This window comes from Globicephala melas, chromosome 17 (genome assembly GCF_963455315.2).
Source record: "Globicephala melas chromosome 17, mGloMel1.2, whole genome shotgun sequence".
NCBI classification, from domain to species: domain Eukaryota; kingdom Metazoa; phylum Chordata; class Mammalia; order Artiodactyla; family Delphinidae; genus Globicephala; species Globicephala melas.
The window spans coordinates 46,114,842-46,135,366 of record NC_083330.1 but is presented as its reverse complement, the minus strand read 5'-3'; the positions used below and the strand labels follow the sequence as shown (position 1 = coordinate 46,135,366).

The window sequence follows — 20,525 nt, the reverse complement described above, 5'->3', positions numbered from 1 at the left end:
CGGTCCTCTCCCATTGCGGAGCACAGGCTCCGGATGCGCAGGCTCAGCGGCCATGGCTCACGGGCCCAGCCACTCCGCGGCATGTGGGATCTTCCCCCTGCATCGGCAGGCAGACTCTCAACCACTGTGCCACCAGGGAAGACCTGTATGTTCTTTTATTTTCTTGATATGTTGCCAGCTATCCACTTAATCAGTACATGGCTTCTTACCCATTTTTCTCAACTGTGTACTTCCGTAGATTTTAATTTATATTTCAGATAATCTTGGTTGTGTATGTTGAATGAGAATTTATACTGAATGCTTACTCTCCACTGCCCAAGTGTCAATTTCTATAGAATCATATTTATTGCTACTTAAGATCATTTTTGTTTCGTACTTACTGATAGAAAAATTCTGTTTACTGCCTTACTGATAGAATTTTTGTTGAAGCTAATTTCCCATATTCCCCAAATTCGAAGAATTGTTTTTGTGTTACTGGTGTTCAGTAATAGGATATCCAAAAAATTTTCTTCTTCTCTTGACCTTTACAAACGTGCTTAAGTCTTCTCACACACCAGCAAAATCCTGTTATTTCTCTCTTCTGCCATCAGAATTCTTTTTGGGGGGTGAGAAAGAGTGACGCTTGTCCTACCGTTCAGTCTGTTCTATAGCTAAGTCATTCTACAGTTAATTCTCTGATGTCACTAGTCTTAGTCACTTTTACAACACACTTCCTGGGGATGGCAGCATGTTTTTTAAGGATGGGGTAACTTCAGTACAACTGTCCTATATGTGCCACCCGTAACCCATAATTTCTGGTCGTGTCTGTTTCTTGGTCAGTATGTTCCAGTAATGTATATCTTCAAATAATGTGGACTATAGAAAACAGTAATAGCTTCATGGCTTTTCAAACAATATTTGGATGTTGTATGTTTTTAATAAGATTATTTTGTCTTCCATCTAACATTGGGTAATTTATGCTCTGGATGACATGCATAGTCATCTCTCTACCCCTAGAGTAGCCCCAACTTCGAAATCATTACACATCTCTCCCAATCCCTAATTAAAATCTGTTTGTTTGTTTGTGTCACGCTATGTGGTTTGTGGGATCTTAGTTCTCCAACCAGGGATTGAACCCAGGCCACAACAGTGAAAGCGCAAGTCCGAACCACTGGACCTCCCGGGAAATCCCCCAGTTTTCTTTCTTTTGAGGGAAGAATATCCTTACTCAGATTTATCTGACATTTAGTGTACTTCTGTATTTTTAAATTCAAGTTTGCCACCTATATGCACACAAACTACCAACTTTATCTCCTTAAAAATTGGTTTCTTTTGTTTCCTTGTTTTACTGTCTTTAAGTGAAATTCATAATGGAGATACAGCTTTTTGTTTAGGTTTCCTCATTCTACTCACCGTATTAGGAAATTAGATTGTATACTGCTGAAGTAGGTTTATTTTAAACGGTTAAGGAAAGCATGGAAGGAAATAGGTAGTCTCCTTCCCCTCCACTCCCCAAAAGTAAAATTGAGTCAATTCTGAAGTAGAAAGTTACTATAATTGATATTTTTTTTTTATCGAAGAGAATATTTTCTATACCAGCATAGCATAGCACAGCACAGAGTCAAATTTAAAAAGAAACAAGCCTTAAGTGTGGTAGTATGTAAATGTTTATTTTGGCTCATTTGTGGAGGAAAAGGGAGTTATTTCCTATTTATGATACTCTGTTTTCTATAGTTTTTTATGTTTTTCTTTTTCATAACCATAATAGACAGGGAAAAATGCATTTTTTGTGGGAGATCTTGGAAAGATTGTGAAGAAACACAGTCAGTGGCAGAACATAGTGGCTCAGATAAAGCCATTCTACACAGTAAAGTGCAACTCCACTCCAGCTGTACTTGAGATTCTGGCAGCTCTTGGAACTGGATTTGCTTGTTCCAATAAAGTAAGTCATTTTCATTACTTTATTACTAAACTGCAACATTTTAAAATTGACTAATTTTTGGTGACCCACAGCAGTAGGAGAACAGTTGCAAGGAAGTTTTGACTTTTGAATGTGTTTCCTAACTCTTGTTTAAATTTGCAGTTTAATATTGGAAATTTACAAACTTTCAAGTGTACCTTTCAAGGAACGTTTCAATGAGATGAGATTTTATAAGCTTTATTTTTCTTTAATCAAAAACTGTTATTCCTCATTTTTAGCCTAGAGCTAGCTTGACCAAATTACTTCTTATGACAGCAAGATAATATCCTAAACTATGAGATTTCTCTGATGGTAATTACAGGCGTACCTCAGAGGTACTGCAGATTGTATTCTAGACCACTGCAATAAAGTAAGTCACATGAATATTTTGGTTTCTCAGTCCATATAAAAGTTATGTTTATACTATATTGTGGTCTGTTAAGTGTGCAATAGCATTATGTCTAAAATATAATGTACATACATCAAATAAAATAATGCTGTTGAAAAAATGGTGCCAGTAGACTTGCTCAACACATGGTTGCCACAAATCTTCAATTGTAAAAATGCAGTATCTGCAAAGTGCAATAAAATGAGATATGCCTGTATACCTTTTTTTAAAAAAATAGGATCAGTATTTAATTTTAATTTTATTTTTTGGCTGCTTTGGGTCTTTGTTGCTGCGTGTGGGCTTTCTCTAGTGCAAGCAGGGGCTGCTCTTTGTTGTGGTGTGCAGGCTTCTCATTGTGGTGGCTTCTGTTCATTGCAGAGCATGGGCCTGGGCGTACAGGCTTCAGTAGTTGTAGTTGTGGCTTGCGGGCTCTAGGGTGCAGGCTCAGTAGTTGTGGTGCACAGGCTTAGTTGCTCCGCAGCTTGTGGGATCTTCCCGGACCAAGGCTCGAACCTGTGTCCCCTGCATTGGCAGGTGGATTCTTAACTGCTGCACCACCAGGGAAGTCCCTGTATACCTTTTTAAAAGGTTTTTAACAGAGTACAGTATGGTAAGCATTACCGGAATCTGAACTATGACATACATAATCCTAATTTAACCTTATGTAATTTGAATTTAACCCAAAAATAAAGGTATGGGGTAGTGATTGAAAAGTAATAGAAAGCTTGCCTTTTAGATGACACTGTTTAAAATCTGTTTTTAGACTGAAATGGCTTTAGTGCAAGAATTGGGTGTATCTCCAGAAAACATCATTTACATAAGTCCTTGCAAGCAAGTGTCTCAAATAAAGTATGCAGCAAAAGTTGGAGTGAATATCATGACATGTGACAATGAAGTCGAATTGAAGAAAATTGCACGTAATCACCCAAATGCCAAGTAAGTGTAAAACTAGGTACATGGGACTATTATTACCTAGGGTTTGGGGTTGTCTTTAGCCTGGGAAAAGGGGGCATTTATGTAGAGCAGTGGTATATGTTGTGATTACTGTGACTTATTTCAAGTTCCTTTATGGAAAATGCTACTAGCATTTTATTGGCTACTTCTGATCCTTCCTGTGGAGCTGGAATGAGATAAGGGCATTTTGGGATATGAATTTATAATCTTTAATTCAAGGAAGAGAATCTGGTTGGTAGGATAATCAAATTAGAGCCACAGCTATATTCTCACAATTACATTAACCATGCTAGTTATTTGTCATATTGGCAACAGGATGTGTTTTGGTCAGCTTTTTTTCCTGGTTAGCTGAGGGTTTAATCTGCCCTTTTAGATGTGGTTTCTTGAATGGTTGTCCTTTGTGTCAGTGTCTTAGGAGCCTAGTCCATAGATTCCTGGGATTTCTTGAAGGCCCTTCTCCTCAAACAGGAAGTTTAATGTTTTTACTTGTACCTATATGCATCCCAAGAGTTACTTCTTTAACTAAAAACTTCACTTTTTAAAAGCAAAAAAATTTAAGGCAAAATTAATATTGCCATGAATTGGTATATCAAGAGGATTTTACAATATACTGAAAGTATATTAGTACAAAATTGTTTCCTTTTTAATAGGTTATTGTGTATGTTATATGTTGCCGAAAATGTGTATCATATCCATATTTCCCTTGTATTCATAATTTTCTTATTGACTTTAATGGTATTCTTAGAAAGGTATCCTGACAGGATTTATTACTCTGAAAACCTTTGTTTTGATAAAGGCCAGTTTTTTGATAAAGTGGTTCTAGGGAACCGCTTGTCTCTCTTAAAAGTCTTCTGGGGGTGGTGGTGGGGGAGTCTTCCTTTTCTGTGACCTGATTTGGGGTGTTTACTGTATTAGATTATAAATGGAATGGTATATTCTTGATAGAGCTGGTTCTACTTGTAGGTAGAACAATTTTGCTTTTACAAACAGCATTTTTGTATAATTGCATTTTTTTAGTGGTTTGTAATTACTTGGAGATTGCCTGATAGTCATGATCATTTTGCCTTGGTTGGCGTGGTTTGGAAGGAGATACCAAATAGATTTGAATCAGCAGTCTAAAAGGCTGCTGTTGAGATACGTAAAATAACTTAGGACTTCCTAATTTTTTTGTTAGTTGTACAAAATTAATGGGAGGAATGTTCAGAATAAGTGGTAGAAGTTTCGCTAACTAGAACAATTTAGGAAATTTGGAACATTTAAAGCCCTGATCGTTTTTACTGAAAGACAACGATGGCATTGCTATTCAATTTAGTCTTTCTAGGTGGATTTATGGACTGATGGACTTGATTTGAAAGTAATGTCTTTCATTACAGAGCCCAACCGACTCTTGATGCTACAACAGAGTCTTAACTTCCTGCATTTTCCAAATTCCCATCCTTGTAAGCTTCATGCTTTAGGCCCTAATTGCTAGTTTTTTCTCTATACAGGATTGTTTTTCATTAGGTTCACTTGATTCATCCGACGCTGGATTTTGGAGCGCTGACAACATAATCAACACACTTCCTACAATCTTCAGGCTTCACATGTGCTGATGATGATGTAAACCAACTCTGCCCCAATCATCTTCCCCTTCTCTTAGGGTCTTACTACATATTGCAACAGAAGATAATATTGGAGGTGAAGAGGGTAACATGAAGTTTGGCACTACCCTGAAGAACTGTAGGCATCTTTTGGAATGTGCTAAGGAACTTGATGTCCAAATTATTGGAGTTAAGTGAGTATTTGTTTTAAACTTCATTTTGTGATGATAATCTTTGTCTTTATGTTACTGATTTAGAATTTCATTTGCATGAACTCTAATAGATTCAACTTTGGGTTTAATATACACATTTCCCTTAGTTCAGGAAAGCAACTAAATACGCTTATCCTTCATACTGTTTTGTACCTGTACCTTCCCGTCACCCAGTAAAGAGAGAAAATAGTAAATAACAATTCAGCTAGTAATGTAAATCACCTCTTTTTAAATTGAATGGAGGGATTTACTAGAATTCTAATGAATACCAAAATGGCATTCAGCTTCTAAGTTGTTGGAGATGTCATTTCATTTTTTCTTTTTCCTATCCTAAGACTTTTTCTCTTCTTTTTAATTCCTCAGGAGCACTTCAAACAATCAGTAGACTTTGTTTTACCCTCTCAGCTTTCTGTGTGAGGAAACTAAGACCCAGAGAGTTAATGATTTTGATCATAGTTTCAGAACCATGATCTGAATCAAATTTGGAGCAGCTTAATGCTCCAAATTTTAAAATTGCTCATAAAGATGGATAAAGAATCACCACTGTTAAGCTTAAATCTACCATACTTGATAATATCAACAGTATTGGAGAGTTTTCATAGTTCAGCTAAATTTTATTGTTAACACATGGGAAAATTGATTTGGGGTATATTCTTCTATGAATTTTAACATTTTTGTAACCACTGCCACAGTCAGGGTACAGAAAGAACCATATTTCAATTCAATTTATTTTATTTTATTTTTTGGCTGCACCATGCAGTTTGTGGGATCTTTGTTCCTCAACCAGGGATTGAACCTGGGCCGCCTGCAGTGGAAGCATGGAGTCCTAACCACTGGACCGCTAGGGAATTCCCTATTTAAATTTAAATAGTCTGAATCATTGATAAGTATCACTGTTAATGAATACTAACCAGTATCAGTACTACTCAGCTGAATTAATGTTCACTTGTATTTATTTCACAGTAGATACATTTTTATATTTTTAGATAAAATTGTGCGTTCAAATTAAAGGTTTTGTAGGGTGATGCTTGTTACTTTACCATATATGCATAAAAAGCATGTCCCTATCTGATAGTCATGAAGCATAACTGATAACTTATAAAAAATTGTTTATAAAATTACAGTATTATCCTAATATTGGATAATACTTTTCTAAAAGGCTGGTATTGTAACTTGGATGATTAGAGGCTCGTGCTTCTAATGCTTTAAATATTTGGTAAGGTTAATGTGAATATTTTTTGTGTCAGTATGGTGAATGAGAAAGGACTTACAGGAAAGGCCTCTAAAACTTGCAGCAGCTTCAAATTTATTACTCTTATTTCTTTCAGATTTCATGTTTCAAGTGCTTGCAAAGAATCTCAAGTATATGTACATGCTTTATCTGATGCTCGATGTGTATTTGACATGGCTGTAAGTTTTTCCCTTAAATTATTTTGATATTTTAAGCCAGGATGTTATCTAAGATTCAGTGGTTTTCTACCTCTGAAGTACGCTCATTCATTCTTTTTTATGACATGCACATTTTAAAAAATGGGTGTGAAGGGATTAAATAGTAATTTACTTGCATATGTCTAAAGATAATACAGAAACATCAGGAAGACAATATATATAACATTGAATGAATCTGCTTCTGTTAGTAGAAAGCAAGAAATTTACTAAAGGTCAGAACAGAGATTATTTACCTCCCTTTTTTTTTTTGAAATGTCCCTATATGCATTACAATTTGGAAAAGCATTTAAAGATTTTCCCCCCTCCACATCTCTAGGGAGAATTTGGCTTCACAATGAACATGTTAGACATTGGTGGAGGCTTCACAGGAACCGAATTTCAGTTGGAAGAGGTAAACCTTGTTCAGTGGGTGGACATACTGGAATAATCTCTCATTCTTTACTGCTTACCTGGTAGATTTGTAGACGAGAGTTTTTACAGCAGCAACTAAAGGTGTAACATTGTTTAAAATTTTATTCTAAGAAAATGAATAGGCAATGAGAAGATAGCTTAACTTTGAAAAGTTTAAACTCTATAGCATAATTTTATCACAGAAAGTTTCTATTTTCAGTACTTGATGGCACAGATGAATTCATAACTTGGAGAGCTTGAGCTATTTTATCCAGATACACACCACTCCTCACCTTCCTAATATATAGAAACTGATTTGAAATTTTGTTCCTTCATTGATAGTGATTGAATATAGAGACATGACTTTAAACAATCACCAGTAGCCATTTGCCATTGGAGTTAAGAAAATTTTTTTTTTAATGCCATTATGATAGTTAGAAAATAAACTTTGATGACTTCAAAGCCTGCTTTATCACAAAGCTTCATGGTCTATAATTCAAATACTTAATTTTCCTAGAAAATTTAATAGCTATTAGTCTCTTAATATTGTGAATTATCTAATCCAATATTAAAACCATAATGTGGGGTTTTAAATCCATAGGTTAATCATGTTATCAGCCCTTTGTTGGATGTCTACTTTCCTGAAGGATCCGGCATTAAGATAATTTCTGAACCCGGAAGCTACTATGTGTCTTCTGCATTTACACTTGCAGTTAATATCATTGCAAAGAAAGTTGTTGAAAATAAGTTTTCCTCTGGAGGTAAGTTAAAAAGTTTATAGTTTCTGTTAGTAGGTAATTCCAGTTAGTTCGAAGATGAGTTTATCAGATACTACTCAGGTACAAATTTACTGTAGGACATTTCATGGATTATAAAGTTGTGGGTGGTCTTCATCCATCAGTAGGCAGCAGCTAGGGAGCTTTTCAAAATGCCCTAGCCAAGGTCCCATTCCATAATAAGACTTTCTGAATCCAACTCTCCTTGATACTGATGTTGAGATAGGCTTATTTTAGATAAACTTACCCACGTGATTGATTCCCCTTAGGAACCAGTACAGTCTTAAATGTATGATTTGACAAGTTAATGAAGGCTTACACTGTCATCTCTATCAAGCTACAAATAATTTTCGTATCTTAAAGTTTTTTCTCAGTTTTGTTCCTTTGCCAGATAATCACTCTGATTATTTTTCCACCATAGATTAGTTTGGGCTGCTCTTGAACCTCATATAAATGAGGTCATATAACATATATTCTTCTGTTTAAGACAGCTCAGTATAATGTCTGAACCATTTTGTTTTACATTTATTGCCAATTAATATTCCATTTTCTGAATGAATATACATTGTATATTCATTGTATCCATTCTCTTGCTGATGATTATTTGATTGTTCCCAGTTTTGGGCTATTAAGAATAAAACTAGGGCTTCCCTGGTGGCGCAGTGGTTAAGAGTCCGCCTGCCGATGCAGGGGATACAGGTTCGTGCCCCGGTCTGGGAAGATCCCACATGCCGCGGAGCGGCTGGGCCCGTGAGCCATGGCCGCTGAGCCTGCGCATCCGGAGCCTGTGCTCCGCAACGGGAGAGGCCACAACAGTGAGAGGCCGGCGTACCACAAAAAAAAAAAAAAGAAGAATAAAACTATTACTACATTCTTGTACTACTGGAATTGTGGACATTTTTCATTTCTCTTAGGTAAATGATTAAGAATAGAATTGCTGGGTCACAGAGTAGGTGTCTGCAAAGATTTCAGAATGGTGTTACTATTTTGCCCCTCCAATGACAATGTATATATGCAAGTTCTGGTTGCTCCCCACCTTTACTGACTTTTTGTGGGGGGGTGGTGTCAGTGTTTTAAATTTTATCCATTCAGTAGGCGTATGGTGGTGGTATTTCAGTGTGTAGTTTTAATTTGCATTTACCTGGTGACAAATGATGTAGAGCACTTTTTTCATGTCTTCATTGGTTATCCTCCTTTGTGAAGTGTGTTCAGTATTTTAGGCTAACAGTTTTAAGGTATGTCAGTATATATATATCGGTGTTTATGTTTTGAGGAATGTGAAACCTACAAGTCAGTTCTGTAAATACTAATTCAGACTTTAATACACCTTTTAGATGTTTTACTCTAAACTCATCTTTACTTTTCCTGTTTCATTTCAGTAGGAAAAACCGGAAGTGATGAACCAACCTTCATGTATTATATGAACGATGGTGTTTATGGTTCTTTTGCAAGTAAACTGTCTGAGGACTTAAATACCATTCCAGAGGTTCACAAGGCAAGTTTTATTACATATAATATAAAAACTGCTTATATGGCAGTTTATGAACGAGCTGTTATTTTTAAGATACATCCCAATTTTTGGAGAAATATTTTAGGATGGGGGAAGGTTGCCCCTTTTTTGAGGATTTGCATATCTCTGGCTGAGTTCCTTTAGTTGCTTCCTTAGATAGAGTTAAGGAGCATCACTGCCGCTGGTTCTAGGCCTTTCTTCCAGGGGCACATTTGATCTGAGATAGTGAAAAAATGCTCTTATCCACCTTCAAATTCAGTGCCTGCCTGAGTAAAAACCTAGCAAAACAACCACCTTTTTTTCTCCTACAGAAATACAAGGAAGATGAGCCTCTGTTTACAAGCAGCCTTTGGGGTCCATCCTGTGATGAGCTTGATCAAATTGTGGAAAACTGTCTTCTTCCTGAGCTGAATGTGGGAGATTGGCTTATCTTTGATAATATGGGAGCAGATTCTTTCCATGAACCATCTGCTTTTAATGATTTTCAGAGGCCAGCTATTTATTATATGATGTCATACAGTGATTGGTAAGATGTTGTTTTTGTTTTAAAGCAGATTGGGTATTTGAGGTGACAGAATGTTTGCTAATTTTAATTCTGTAATGAACGCACAACTTAAAAGTAATAGCAAAATGATCTTTTAAGAGTAATTGGGGGACTTGCCTGGTGACGCAGTGGTTAAGAGTCCGCCTGCCAATGCAGGGGACACGGGTTTGAGCCCTGGTCCAGGAAGATCCCACATGCTGCGGAGCTACTGAGCCCGTGAGCCACAACTGCTGAGCCCATGTGCCACAACTACTGAAGCCCGCACGCCTAAAGCCTGAGCTCCGCAACAAGAGAAACCACTGCAATGAAGCCCGCGTGCGGCAATGAAGACCCAACACAACCAAATAAATAAATGAAAATTTAAAAAAAAAAGAGTAATTGGAAGACCACTTATTTTACAGTCCTATTTCATTGTCCATTTGTTATGTGGTTGTGTGCTCTTTATCCTTAAATTCAAATTTTCTTTTTTCTTATGTAGGTATGAGATGCAAGATGCTGGAATTACTTCAGACACAATGATGAAGAACTTCTTCTTTGTGCCTTCTTGCATTCAGTTGAGCCAGGAAGACAACTTTTCCACTGAAGCTTAAGCAGGCATTAACGCTTTTTTAGATATGAAGTTGCAGGTTAAGCTTGTCTGGTCTACATTCCAGTGTGGAAAAAATTTGAACAATCTTATTCTGTTAATTCTCTTGGAAACAAAAACTGCTAGTAATAGCTGTTTGGGACCAGACAAAATTAGCTCTCACCTATAATTCACTGGGGGTAATTGGGAGATTAAGATAATGTATCCACATTTAAACTTACCAGTTTGCCCCACCCCTTAAGCGTTTAAAATAAAATATGCAACAAAATGGATGACTTAGTGGAGATGGAAGCCCATTAATTGGGTTCCCCATTAAACCGTTTACATACAAGTACACAGTTTTTATACTAAGGATTCGTGTTTAAAAAGTCTTGTAAAGTTAATGTCTTTCACCCAGATATATCAAATGTCAGTGGAAGACCAGTGTGATTTCATTAGATACGTTTAGTGTATTTAGAATGTGTAAATTTGTGCTTTGAACTGTAGTTTAATAAATGTACAATTGCATCATAGTATTTGTTGTATTTGACCTAATGTAACCCTTGTATGATTGCAATAAAATTTTGTGTAGATTTTACTGTTTTTTCAGGCTAAAACTTTGGGAAAGGGGCTAGCTAGCAAAGGTAGTTTTGAAATAGATGTGTATATGGACTGTTTAGAAGGTTATTTTCCTTTATAGCCCATTTAAGTTTAGTTTGGCTCAGTACATTTTTCAGTTATTTAATTAGTAATTTAAGTAAAATGTTTGGTAAATCATTGTGAAGTTGAGATTCATTATGGAGAGTTGATGTGCAGTAAGCATGTTGTTTAACAATTTTAACACCAAAAATGTTAATCCTTCATAAACCAATTGTAATAATTAATAGGTGTTTCTGTACAGATAGAATGCATAGAGTACCTTAGTAAATCTTTGAATCACAAATCTTTTGACTGAAATGGAAGATTCTCTTAAGTACCTTGAAAAAACTTTGGGGGAGGGAAATAAAATTGCAGAAAACTGCAGCGCACTAAATCTTAAAGAAGGGCTACATCTATATCCAGAAACCTGATGCTCCTTTGCACGGAATATTATTTAAATTGAAAATTGTGAGGTGGGGTGGGGAGAAGCACACCTATTTTCAGTTTCTCAATTGCAGTGATTTCAGACTTAGGGTTTGTTTTGTTTTAGCTGTTCACTTAGCTTCTTGTTATTTCCCATTTGTTCAGCTTAGTGTAGTTTTAATTCTTTTCATACTAAAATTTTATGGTGATTGGGGGAAGTGAGTTAGAGTCACTAACATGACAGTTGTTGCCAGGAATTTGCGTTGTTCACTGCTAGTATATTAGTTATCCTAGATCTCAGAATCACAATAGTAATAAGCAACAGGGGTCATTTTTTTCCTAACTTACTCTATGTTCAGATGTGGAATTTCTGTCTACCAAGAGGAAATGTGACTTCACTTTGGTGCCAATGGACAGAAAATTCTACCTGTGCTACATAGGAGAAGTTTGGAATGCACTTAATAGCTGGTTTTTACACCTTGATTTCAAGGTGGAAGGAAATTGATCATGAATCTCTAATAAATTTCAATCTCTTAAACCAGTAGGTGCTTAATATTTTTGATTTGATTAATTCCCATTTGAATTTTGTGGGTCCTATTAATTAAAAAAAAAAAGACCCCAATCTGTTGTCATCTAAATTACCTTTGGGCTTTTCCAAGATGTAATGTGGGGTTTTATGCAAAATTCCAAGCTACCATGCAACTTTTTTTAACTGTAATGAGGAGGAATTGTTCCTAACCTTCTTTACTTGTGCTTTTTGGTCCAGAAATGCCAAATCTTTTAAGAGATGGTACAACTTTGAGTCATTGGCCTGACTATACAACTTTGAGTTTCATGGCGTGTCGATTTTGCCATATTTATAGGAGAGCTATTCTGTGTATAACAGCTCAGAGTTGCAAGTAAGACATGAATGATACGGTAACTTTAAGAAATATCTGTGTTGTATTTGAAGACTGTTTGCCATAAATCTGAAGTTTGAACTTATGTATTTCAATTTGGTTTGCTTAAAATAATGTTAACAATTTTTTTTAAACTATTGTAATCTCAGTTCAGAATTTAACTGAAACTATAAAACCCAAATGATTTCTATATAGTAAATTGAACTGTAAAGGTAACTTGTGTGTGATTCTGAATACACAGATAAAATGTTTTTATTCCTCCTTACATTTTAGTTTTGCTTTGCTTTGGCTTCTGTCGTGAAAGACTTGTAATTTTACGTATCAGCTTTGTGTGTTAACTTGTAAGCATTCTTTCAGAATCTTGCTTTATCACATAGTAACAAATTGAATCTGGTAAAATGATTCTGGATATTACACACGGAATACTGAAGGCTTTGATAAAGTCCAATATATATGTGAGCCCAAAGATTTTTCTTTGGGTCACATATTCACCAGCTTCCTAACAGGTTTAAACTTATACTTAAATAGTTCTGTATAAATTAAGCTAGATATTCCTTCCAAGTAAATGTGGGCGCTGATATTGAATGCAAATTTGGGTTGAAAAAGCCACACCAGTTTTTTTTGGGTTTTTTTGTCTCTTTTTGAGGAGTTACTCTTGATTTCCTCACAGTAGTTATTAGCAACTTGAGCAGTAATGTAGTAAAGGATGCTTGCTTAATTGGCTTGAAAGTATGAAATCAGAAAAAAAAAAATCTTAATCTTACATATTCAAGTTGTGAATAAATCTTACAAATACTTTAATCCCTGCCTCATCCATCCTGAAGTAGGGATAGAAGTATGGTATAAAGTGTTTGCAGATGCAGGCTTTCAGGGGAAGAAACCTGGCCTAGGGGTAAGAAACAAAAACTAGTTCTAGTCTAGCTTTTGCTGGAGGCTGATCTTTACCTACTTAAAGGGATAAGCTACCAGCTTTTGTGTGTTGTCTTGGAGCAGGTAAGCACCATCTTTCTTACTCCTGAATTCCATGACCTATACCTATATTGGCTTCAGTTTCAAAAGCAGTTCCATTTTAATCTTTGAAATCCTGATTCTACCATAATACCGCTTATGCTTGTCAAAACCCTTTGTAGTTGATGGATTAGGAAGAAATTTAGCACTGGGTCAATTATGGGAAAGTGCAAAGTTAATCCACAGCTGGCTAACAGACGAAGTGATAATGTATTGGCAATAGAAAAAAGGGGTTGGGGCTTCCCTGGTGGCAATAGAAAAAAGGGGTTGGGGCTTCCCTGGTGGCGCAGTGATTGAGAGTCCGCCTGCCGATGCAGGGGACACAGGTTCGTGCCCTGGTCCGGGAAGATCCCACGTGCGGCGGAGCGCCTGGGCCCGTGAGCCATGGCCACTGAGCCTGCGCGTCCGGAGCCTGTGCTCCGCAACGGGAGAGGCCACAACAGTGAGAGGCCCGTGTAACGCAAAAAAAAAAAAGGGGGGGGGGGTTGCATGAGAGTGCAAGAGAAGAAAGATCCTTTGGTAAACCAGCAGGATCTTATTAGATTCAGCCCCAGATTCCAGTTAGAGTTTTTCCTAAATGACGGTGCCAGACTTCATCCTGTTCGCCTGTGCTTACAATTCTGTCACCACTCCTTTTTTTTTCTGTCACCACCACTCAACCTGAGTGGCCCCTTTTTATTGTCAACACTTTAACCTCTCTCTTCCCGCAACTCAGCCCCCAGACGGCCATCACCCACTTTGCTGGGACAGCAGTATACAAAATACCCTAAATCCAGGCCCACGTGGCACTTCCATCTCAGGAGGCCTCCTAGAGGCTTTCAGCTCACTTCTGGATTCTGAGGGATGGACCTGCCCCCACTTTATCTTTCGGCCTGCTACAGTAAGTGGTCTGACCCTTCAGGGTCCCCCGCATCCCTCATCCAGGATGCTGGGCTGGACAAGAGTCAGCAACTGTGTAATATCCACACAACCTCAATTACACACCAACAACTGCAGGTGGTTCTGTGCCACACAGCTCAGCTTGTGAGTTCCTCTTTCAGTCTGCGACCCTGAAACAAAGCTGCTTTTCCCCATTCTGGCCTCGGCTGCTGCCTGACTCAGACTTCATGAAGCAGCAGTAGAGCCTAGTGGTTAAGAACGTGGACTTGGGGTATCGTAACTCCATTTCTACCACTTACTAGCTGTGTGACCTTGGACAAGTTATTTAACTTCTCTGATCCTCAGTTACCTCTTCCATGTATTGATGTATAACAAATTGCCCCCAAACTTTGAGCTGCTTTTCTTCATCTACAAAAAATAGGATTGTAAGAATTCAATGAGTTTTTACATTTAAAGTGCTTAGAAAAGTGCTCAGCATGTAGTAAAATTTCAGTATGTGTTTGCCATTATATCTCCTGGGTTCCTGCTCATTGAATCTCCCTGGGGCTTAGAACCCTCTTGCTCCTGATGACTCCTGAATAAGATGCTTTCGTAATGGAGACTGTGTGGAATTACTGGTGACTCTACCTTCTTCCAAAAATTCTTTGAAATATCCTTCATATAAGATAGAAACTAGAGGGGACTTCCCTGGTAGTCCAGTGGTTAAGAATCCACCTTGTAATGCAGGGGACACAGATTCGATCCCTGGTGGGGGAACTAAGATCCCACATGCTGACGAGCAACTAAGCCCACAACTACTGAGCCTGTGTGTTCTAGAGCCCGTGCGCCACAACCAGAGAGAAGCCTGTGCACCACAAGGAAAGATTCCATGTGCTGCAACTAAGATCCAATGCAGCCAAAAAAAAAAAAAAAAAAACTAGGTAAGAATATGGCAGTTGGGCTTCCCTGGTGGCGCAGTGGTTGAGAGTCCGCCTGCCAATGCAGGGGACACGGGTTCGTGCCCCCGTCTGGGAAGATCCCACATGCCGCGGAGCGGCTGGGCCCGTGAGCCATGGCCGCTGAGCCTGCGCGTCCGGAGCCTATGCTCTGCAACGGGAGAGGCCACAACAGTGAGAGGCCCGCTTACCGCAAAATTAAAAAAAAAAGAAAAATATGGCAGTAAAGTGGAAAACAACTTTAAATATTAGATAAAACTGAGGCAAGGTTAGTCCAAAAGTCATCATCACAAGGTGCTGCTAAAGTCTGACCATGCTTTGTCTCTGAGGTTCCTAGCAGCCAGAGTTAAAAGGGAAACACTTTAAATTCAAATTTTAAAAATGTTAACAAAATTCAAAGCATCCATAGGATATGAGTGAAGCTTTCTTTCTACAGTGCAGAGCACAGTGCCAGGGGCAATTAAGCTCAAAATGCTCTTTCTAGCAAGGGCCCAGATGCAGATGGCTGGCCTTCCCTGTTGGTGGAAACATAGAAGACATCGCTGCCACTCAAGAAGGGCTCAGGGATTGGGCGGCAATGGCTGATCTACCCACTAGATGGCGCTCGTGGATTATCTTTGCTCATAGTGCCTCCTCGAAGTTGCAGCAAGCAATTTCGGTTTTCTTAGTTGATTTCACGTAGTATTAAATTCTTATGTTCTAGCATGTTTCTGAAGGTCACATAAGCCTCCGCCTCTCTGTCCCAATCCATTGTTACAGTGGGTTTCGAGGTGGGTCGGAGCCAGGAGGAAGAGGGGATTCTGCCTCACCTTCCTTCCCCTCCTCCATTCACCCACCCCCATTAGCAACAGCTTTTGCCACTGCAAATCCCAGAGTACAGGTTTGCAGTGACCATGACAACTGCTGGAGCTGAGCCCACTGACAAGTTACCGTGACAACTCTGAGCCCAAGGGGGACCCATGTTCCTGGGTGTGAGACAATATAACCAAAGGCTAGAAGACCTGGGCACTCAAGGAATGTGGTCGTTAAACTTTGTGGCTTTTTCCAGGTGCATTTTGAATTCTAAGTTGGGATGTCAGGTCCACCAATGACATACCTATGGCCACACAAAACCAACTTTACATAGCTTGATGCATCCAAGGAACCCAAACACCAGGCAAGCCTTTGGACCCTCTCAGTCTGAAGGTCAGGTTGGGCTTTTTGTAGGATCAAGTGGTTGAGGCCAGCTCGAAAAGCAGGGAATGATTAGGGCTGGTGGGTTGGGAGAAAAGGGACTCTTGCTGATTGGATCTGTGGGGAATGTTTTCTATGTGACTATGGCTTTGCTAGATCCATGAATCAGTTTTTGCGATTTAGAAGTTAAGATCTTGAAGGCAGTCAGTCAACTGGTTTCTCAGTCTGCCATCTTCCAGTAGCTCTTGAGGTCATGGCTGTATCTTTTTCATATCCCCAAAGCCCGGCACATAACAGATGCTCTTTGTTGGGTGGGTGAATGAACTCACAAATACCGCCTCCTTTCCGGGGTTGTCCCAAGATGGGCGAGCAGACAAGATAGCGGATTCATGGAATACATATTCAAGAAGTACTGACTTTATGCCAGGCACTGGGCCAGGTGCTGGGAACACCATGATGGGCAAACCAGACAGGACCATGTCCTGAGGGAATCAACAAATACATGCAAGACTACAAAAGAGTCTCAGCTTTGAAGGAACAGCACTGGTGCTAAAGAGCAGATGATGGGGCACTTGGCTTGGTCAGGAAGATTTCCTGGTGAAATGATAGTTGCCCTGAGATGTGAATGAAGAGTGGAGTTAAGTAGGTGAAGAGATGGAGGGAGAATGTTCCAGGCAAGGAGTACGGCCAGTGCAAAGGCCAGGAGATGGAAATTCAAGGGCCTGAGGAAGAAGGTCAGTGCTCCTGGAGGATGGAGACTCATAGCACAAGCATTGTGTAGGATGCCCCAGCCCAGGCAGGGCTCTACCAGCCTTTTGATGGATTTCTATTTTTATCCTAAGAAAGATAGGGGTGGCGTTACTCCTTTTATAGCTCGAGGTGGGCTGTGTTTCAGAGCTGTCAAACGATTCTGCAGAAATCCTAGGTGAAGCCATAAACCTTGGAGCCTCTCCTGGTGGTCCTGCAGTGTATGGGAAGTAATTGAGCTTGTGTTCGAAGGGATTTGTCTGGCTTCATTGTGGAGAAGGGACCTGAGGAGGGCAAGAATTGGGCGTGGCAGCCTGGTTAGGCTCTGGCATTGGGACCAGATGGTGGTGGTGCAGTGAAGGGCTGCTTCAGAGGTAAATGGGCAAGACGTGGTGAGTTGGATATAAGGATGGAGGAGACGGAGGGGGAGGATGCCTCTGAGTTTCTAGCTTGTGTAACTGGATAATGGGCTCGGTCACTGACACGTTGGTCACAAGAGAAGAGGACCAGGTTTTGAGGGGAGGCTTGTGAGTGTGGTCTTGGACATGTTTGCATTTGAGGTGACTTTGGGGTGGGGATATCAGTGGGAGGCTGGGTACTCAGTCTGGAGTTCAGAGAGAGGCCCAGCCCAGAGGCTGCGTATGGTTCTGTGTGTGTGGTAACAGCACAACCAAAGAATGTCAGCCGAATGACATGCCCTTTTGGAGAAGTTACTGTCGTGCCCCTTTGGTCATAGGTGGGTGCGGGTGTTTTGGGGGACTTCGGCTCTCTTCCAAAATCCCCAGGTGGGGTCCACTGGGACAAGCGTAGCCCTAGAAGTGAATCCAGGAAGAAACAAAGGCAACCACACAAGTGGTGACGTCCATTGGTTTGAAGGTGGCAGCCTGGAGTAGAGAAGGAGGTGTGGCCACATCCAAAAGTCTAATCCAACCATATCCTACCCTTTCACAGGGCACCCCACATTCACTCACATCTCATCAGCTGGCACCTCAATTACCTGTGATTACCGAGCACAGACTGAGGCAAATGGGAAAACAAGCGCACACAGCAGAGACTCACATCTTCAGACCCTTGTACCTGAGGTTAGTGCAGTCTCTTCAAATTCAAAATGTTCTGGAAACTCAAAAGTTTTTTGTTTAGTTCGGTGCAAACTCATTTGGCCTCAAAACCTGCCTGAAGGGACATGAAGCTGTTTATAGTGTTTATTTATCCTAGTTGGTGCGAATAGTCACACATTTTGCTGCAGGAATGTGGTGTGTTTGATTACAGGGTGTTGTGCTGTTCCAGAGCCCGCAGCTGGTGGTGGTGGCGTGTGGGGGGTGGTCACCTTATACAGATACTGTGAATAATTCTAAATTCCAAACACATTCCTTCAAATTCTAGAAGGAGGCTAGTGGACCATTTTATCATCAGTCTTTTACTACTCAGGGGAGCATACAAGAAAATTTAAGCATGCTAAAAATGATGCTCTTGAAAGTGTGAAAAGCATGATCCCATGTTGGTAGAAACAATTGGTTTTTGAGCACTCAGAACACTGCTAAACAGTGTTCTAGACACTGAGGATGGTGCAGTGAACAAAACAAGGCCTATGAGTTCACAAAGCTGACAAAATTGTACTTTTAAAATTCTATAAAAGATGCACACACAGATTTGCAGATATGAAGTACTTGAAGGTCAGACAGTAAAATTCTAAAACAGGCATTATGAGTAATTTGTTTTCTTTTTTTCTTCTCCACATTTCCAAATTTTCCTCTAATGCTCAGCACTCGTTTTGGAATTATTATTATTTTTTTTTTTTCAGTACGCAGGCTTCTCACTGCTGTGGCCTCTCCCGTTGCAGAGCACAGGCTCCGGACGCTCAGGCTCAGCGGCCATGGCTCACGGGCCCAGCTGCTCCGCGGCATGTGGGATCCTCCCGGACCGGGGCACGAACCTGTGTCCCCTGCATCGGCAGGCGGACTCTCAACCACCGCGCCACCAGGGAAGCCCTATTATTATTATTTTTAAAAGAGAATGGAGATCTTTAATTAACTAGGAATTTCTACGAACCTACAGCAGGACCGGAGCCCTCCTCTGCCTCTGCAGTCGGGTAGTCGCTGTAGATGCGGGGGGAGTCTCCGTGCACTTCTGAGTCCGCACCAGCAGAGGGCGCCGCGCTCACGGGGCTCGGGGCGGGGCCGCGGCCGCGCTTTTCTCCCCAGCAACACCCGCCCGCGCGCCGCTCCGGAGGCGCGGCCTCCCGGCTTTCCCCGCCGGGCCTCCCCACCCGCCCCGCCCCCCGCCCTCAGAGCACCCAGCCGGGGCGGCGGCCGCGCTGCTCGGACCTAGCCAGCGCCTCGCCCCTAAGTCCGGGCCTACCCTGGCGCGGTGGGCGGTACCCGGCTCCTCGCAGACCCGCCCGCGCAGCGCGGGAGGGAGGAGGGGGTGCCGCGCGCGGCCCCGCCCGCCCGGGCCGTCTGCCCCCACTCCGCACCCGGCGCCGCCCTCCCTCTCCCTGCCTCCGCCCTTCCGCGGGGTTGGCCGGGCCGTGGCTGACTCGTACTTTGGAGCCGGATGGGGAGACGTGACTGCCGAGATACGGGCTGCGCCGGGAACAGGCGCGGGGGGAGGGGGCGGAGGCCGAGTTTCTGGGCACCTGGCGGCCGGGGCGGATGGGGAGGGCAGAGGCTGCCCCCTCCCCCCGCTCCAGGTTCCCAGGGGAGCGGGAAGGGAAATGCGCCCCTCCCTGGCGCTCGGGGGCCCCCGCCCTGGGCCTCGGCGTGTGCGCGTGTCGCGCCGGTTCCGTTCCTTCTGCTCCTCTGCTCTGCCGCGCCCCGGGCCGCCCTGCAGCGGGGAGAGTCTGGCCTGGGAGGGCGGCCAGGTTATCAGTCGTGTCCGCCGTAGGTGGTCAGTCCTCTCTCAGGAACGAGGGAAGGAATTTATGCAGTCAGATCCAACCAATATTGAATCCCAGCCTCGGTCCAGCTTAGTTTCCTAATCTGTGAAATGGGAAAAGGAATACCTAACCTCCCAGTAGGCCCGCAGGTTTCACACCAGGAACCTTGTGACGCCAGGAGATGTGCCGGGGAGAATTCTAAGGGAGGGAAGAATTATCCATTCCTAAATCCAAGAAAGGGCCATCTCGTGGCGTCTCTACTGCATTTCCCAAGGCCTTCGACAATCTCTTGTTCGCCCTCATTTTGCCCAGGAAAGACCTTCCAATACACACTAGTTACCCTTCATAGTTTCCTCCTCCGTAATGGGGATTCAAAGGGAGAGGAGTGCACAAGCACTTCAGTGACACACTTTCTCTGGGTTAAATGCGTCCGCCCTAGGATTAAGTTTGGCTTTTCTAGGGCTCTGATTGCAAACAAGGCTTGAGATGAAAAACTCAAAATCCCAAGATCTTAGAGTCAAAAAGCGGGGTTGGGGGAGGTCTTGCCCCACTATGCTTAACTGCTGGTCTTTCACATTTCAGTCACTGCTCTGCCACTTGCTGGTTGTGCCTGCTTTACCAAGGTACTGAATGTCGCTGT

At 41.3% G+C, this 20,525-nt stretch overlaps 1 protein-coding gene across 5 annotated transcripts in view; it reads left to right on the top strand.

Annotated features, from left to right (window-relative positions):
- Positions 1–12,533, top strand: part of AZIN1 (antizyme inhibitor 1) — a 32,298-nt gene extending 19,765 nt beyond the window's left edge. For 3 of the 5 annotated variants that reach the window (XM_030863054.3, XM_030863050.2, XM_060287163.2), the window contains 9 exons: positions 1,748–1,921; positions 3,091–3,263; positions 4,921–5,055; positions 6,402–6,483; positions 6,839–6,913; positions 7,514–7,673; positions 9,068–9,183; positions 9,510–9,724; positions 10,221–12,533. In XM_030863054.3, coding sequence (XP_030718914.1) covers positions 1,748–1,921; positions 3,091–3,263; positions 4,921–5,055; positions 6,402–6,483; positions 6,839–6,913; positions 7,514–7,673; positions 9,068–9,183; positions 9,510–9,724; positions 10,221–10,332 — 1,242 coding nt within the window. In that variant the 3' untranslated portion in view covers positions 10,333–12,533. The remainder of the gene's footprint in view (positions 1–1,747; positions 1,922–3,090; positions 3,264–4,920; positions 5,056–6,401; positions 6,484–6,838; positions 6,914–7,513; positions 7,674–9,067; positions 9,184–9,509; positions 9,725–10,220) is intronic. The other 2 variants (XM_030863055.2, XM_060287164.1) reach the window with 2 other exon arrangements.
- The last annotated feature ends 7,992 nt before the right edge of the window (positions 12,534–20,525 follow it).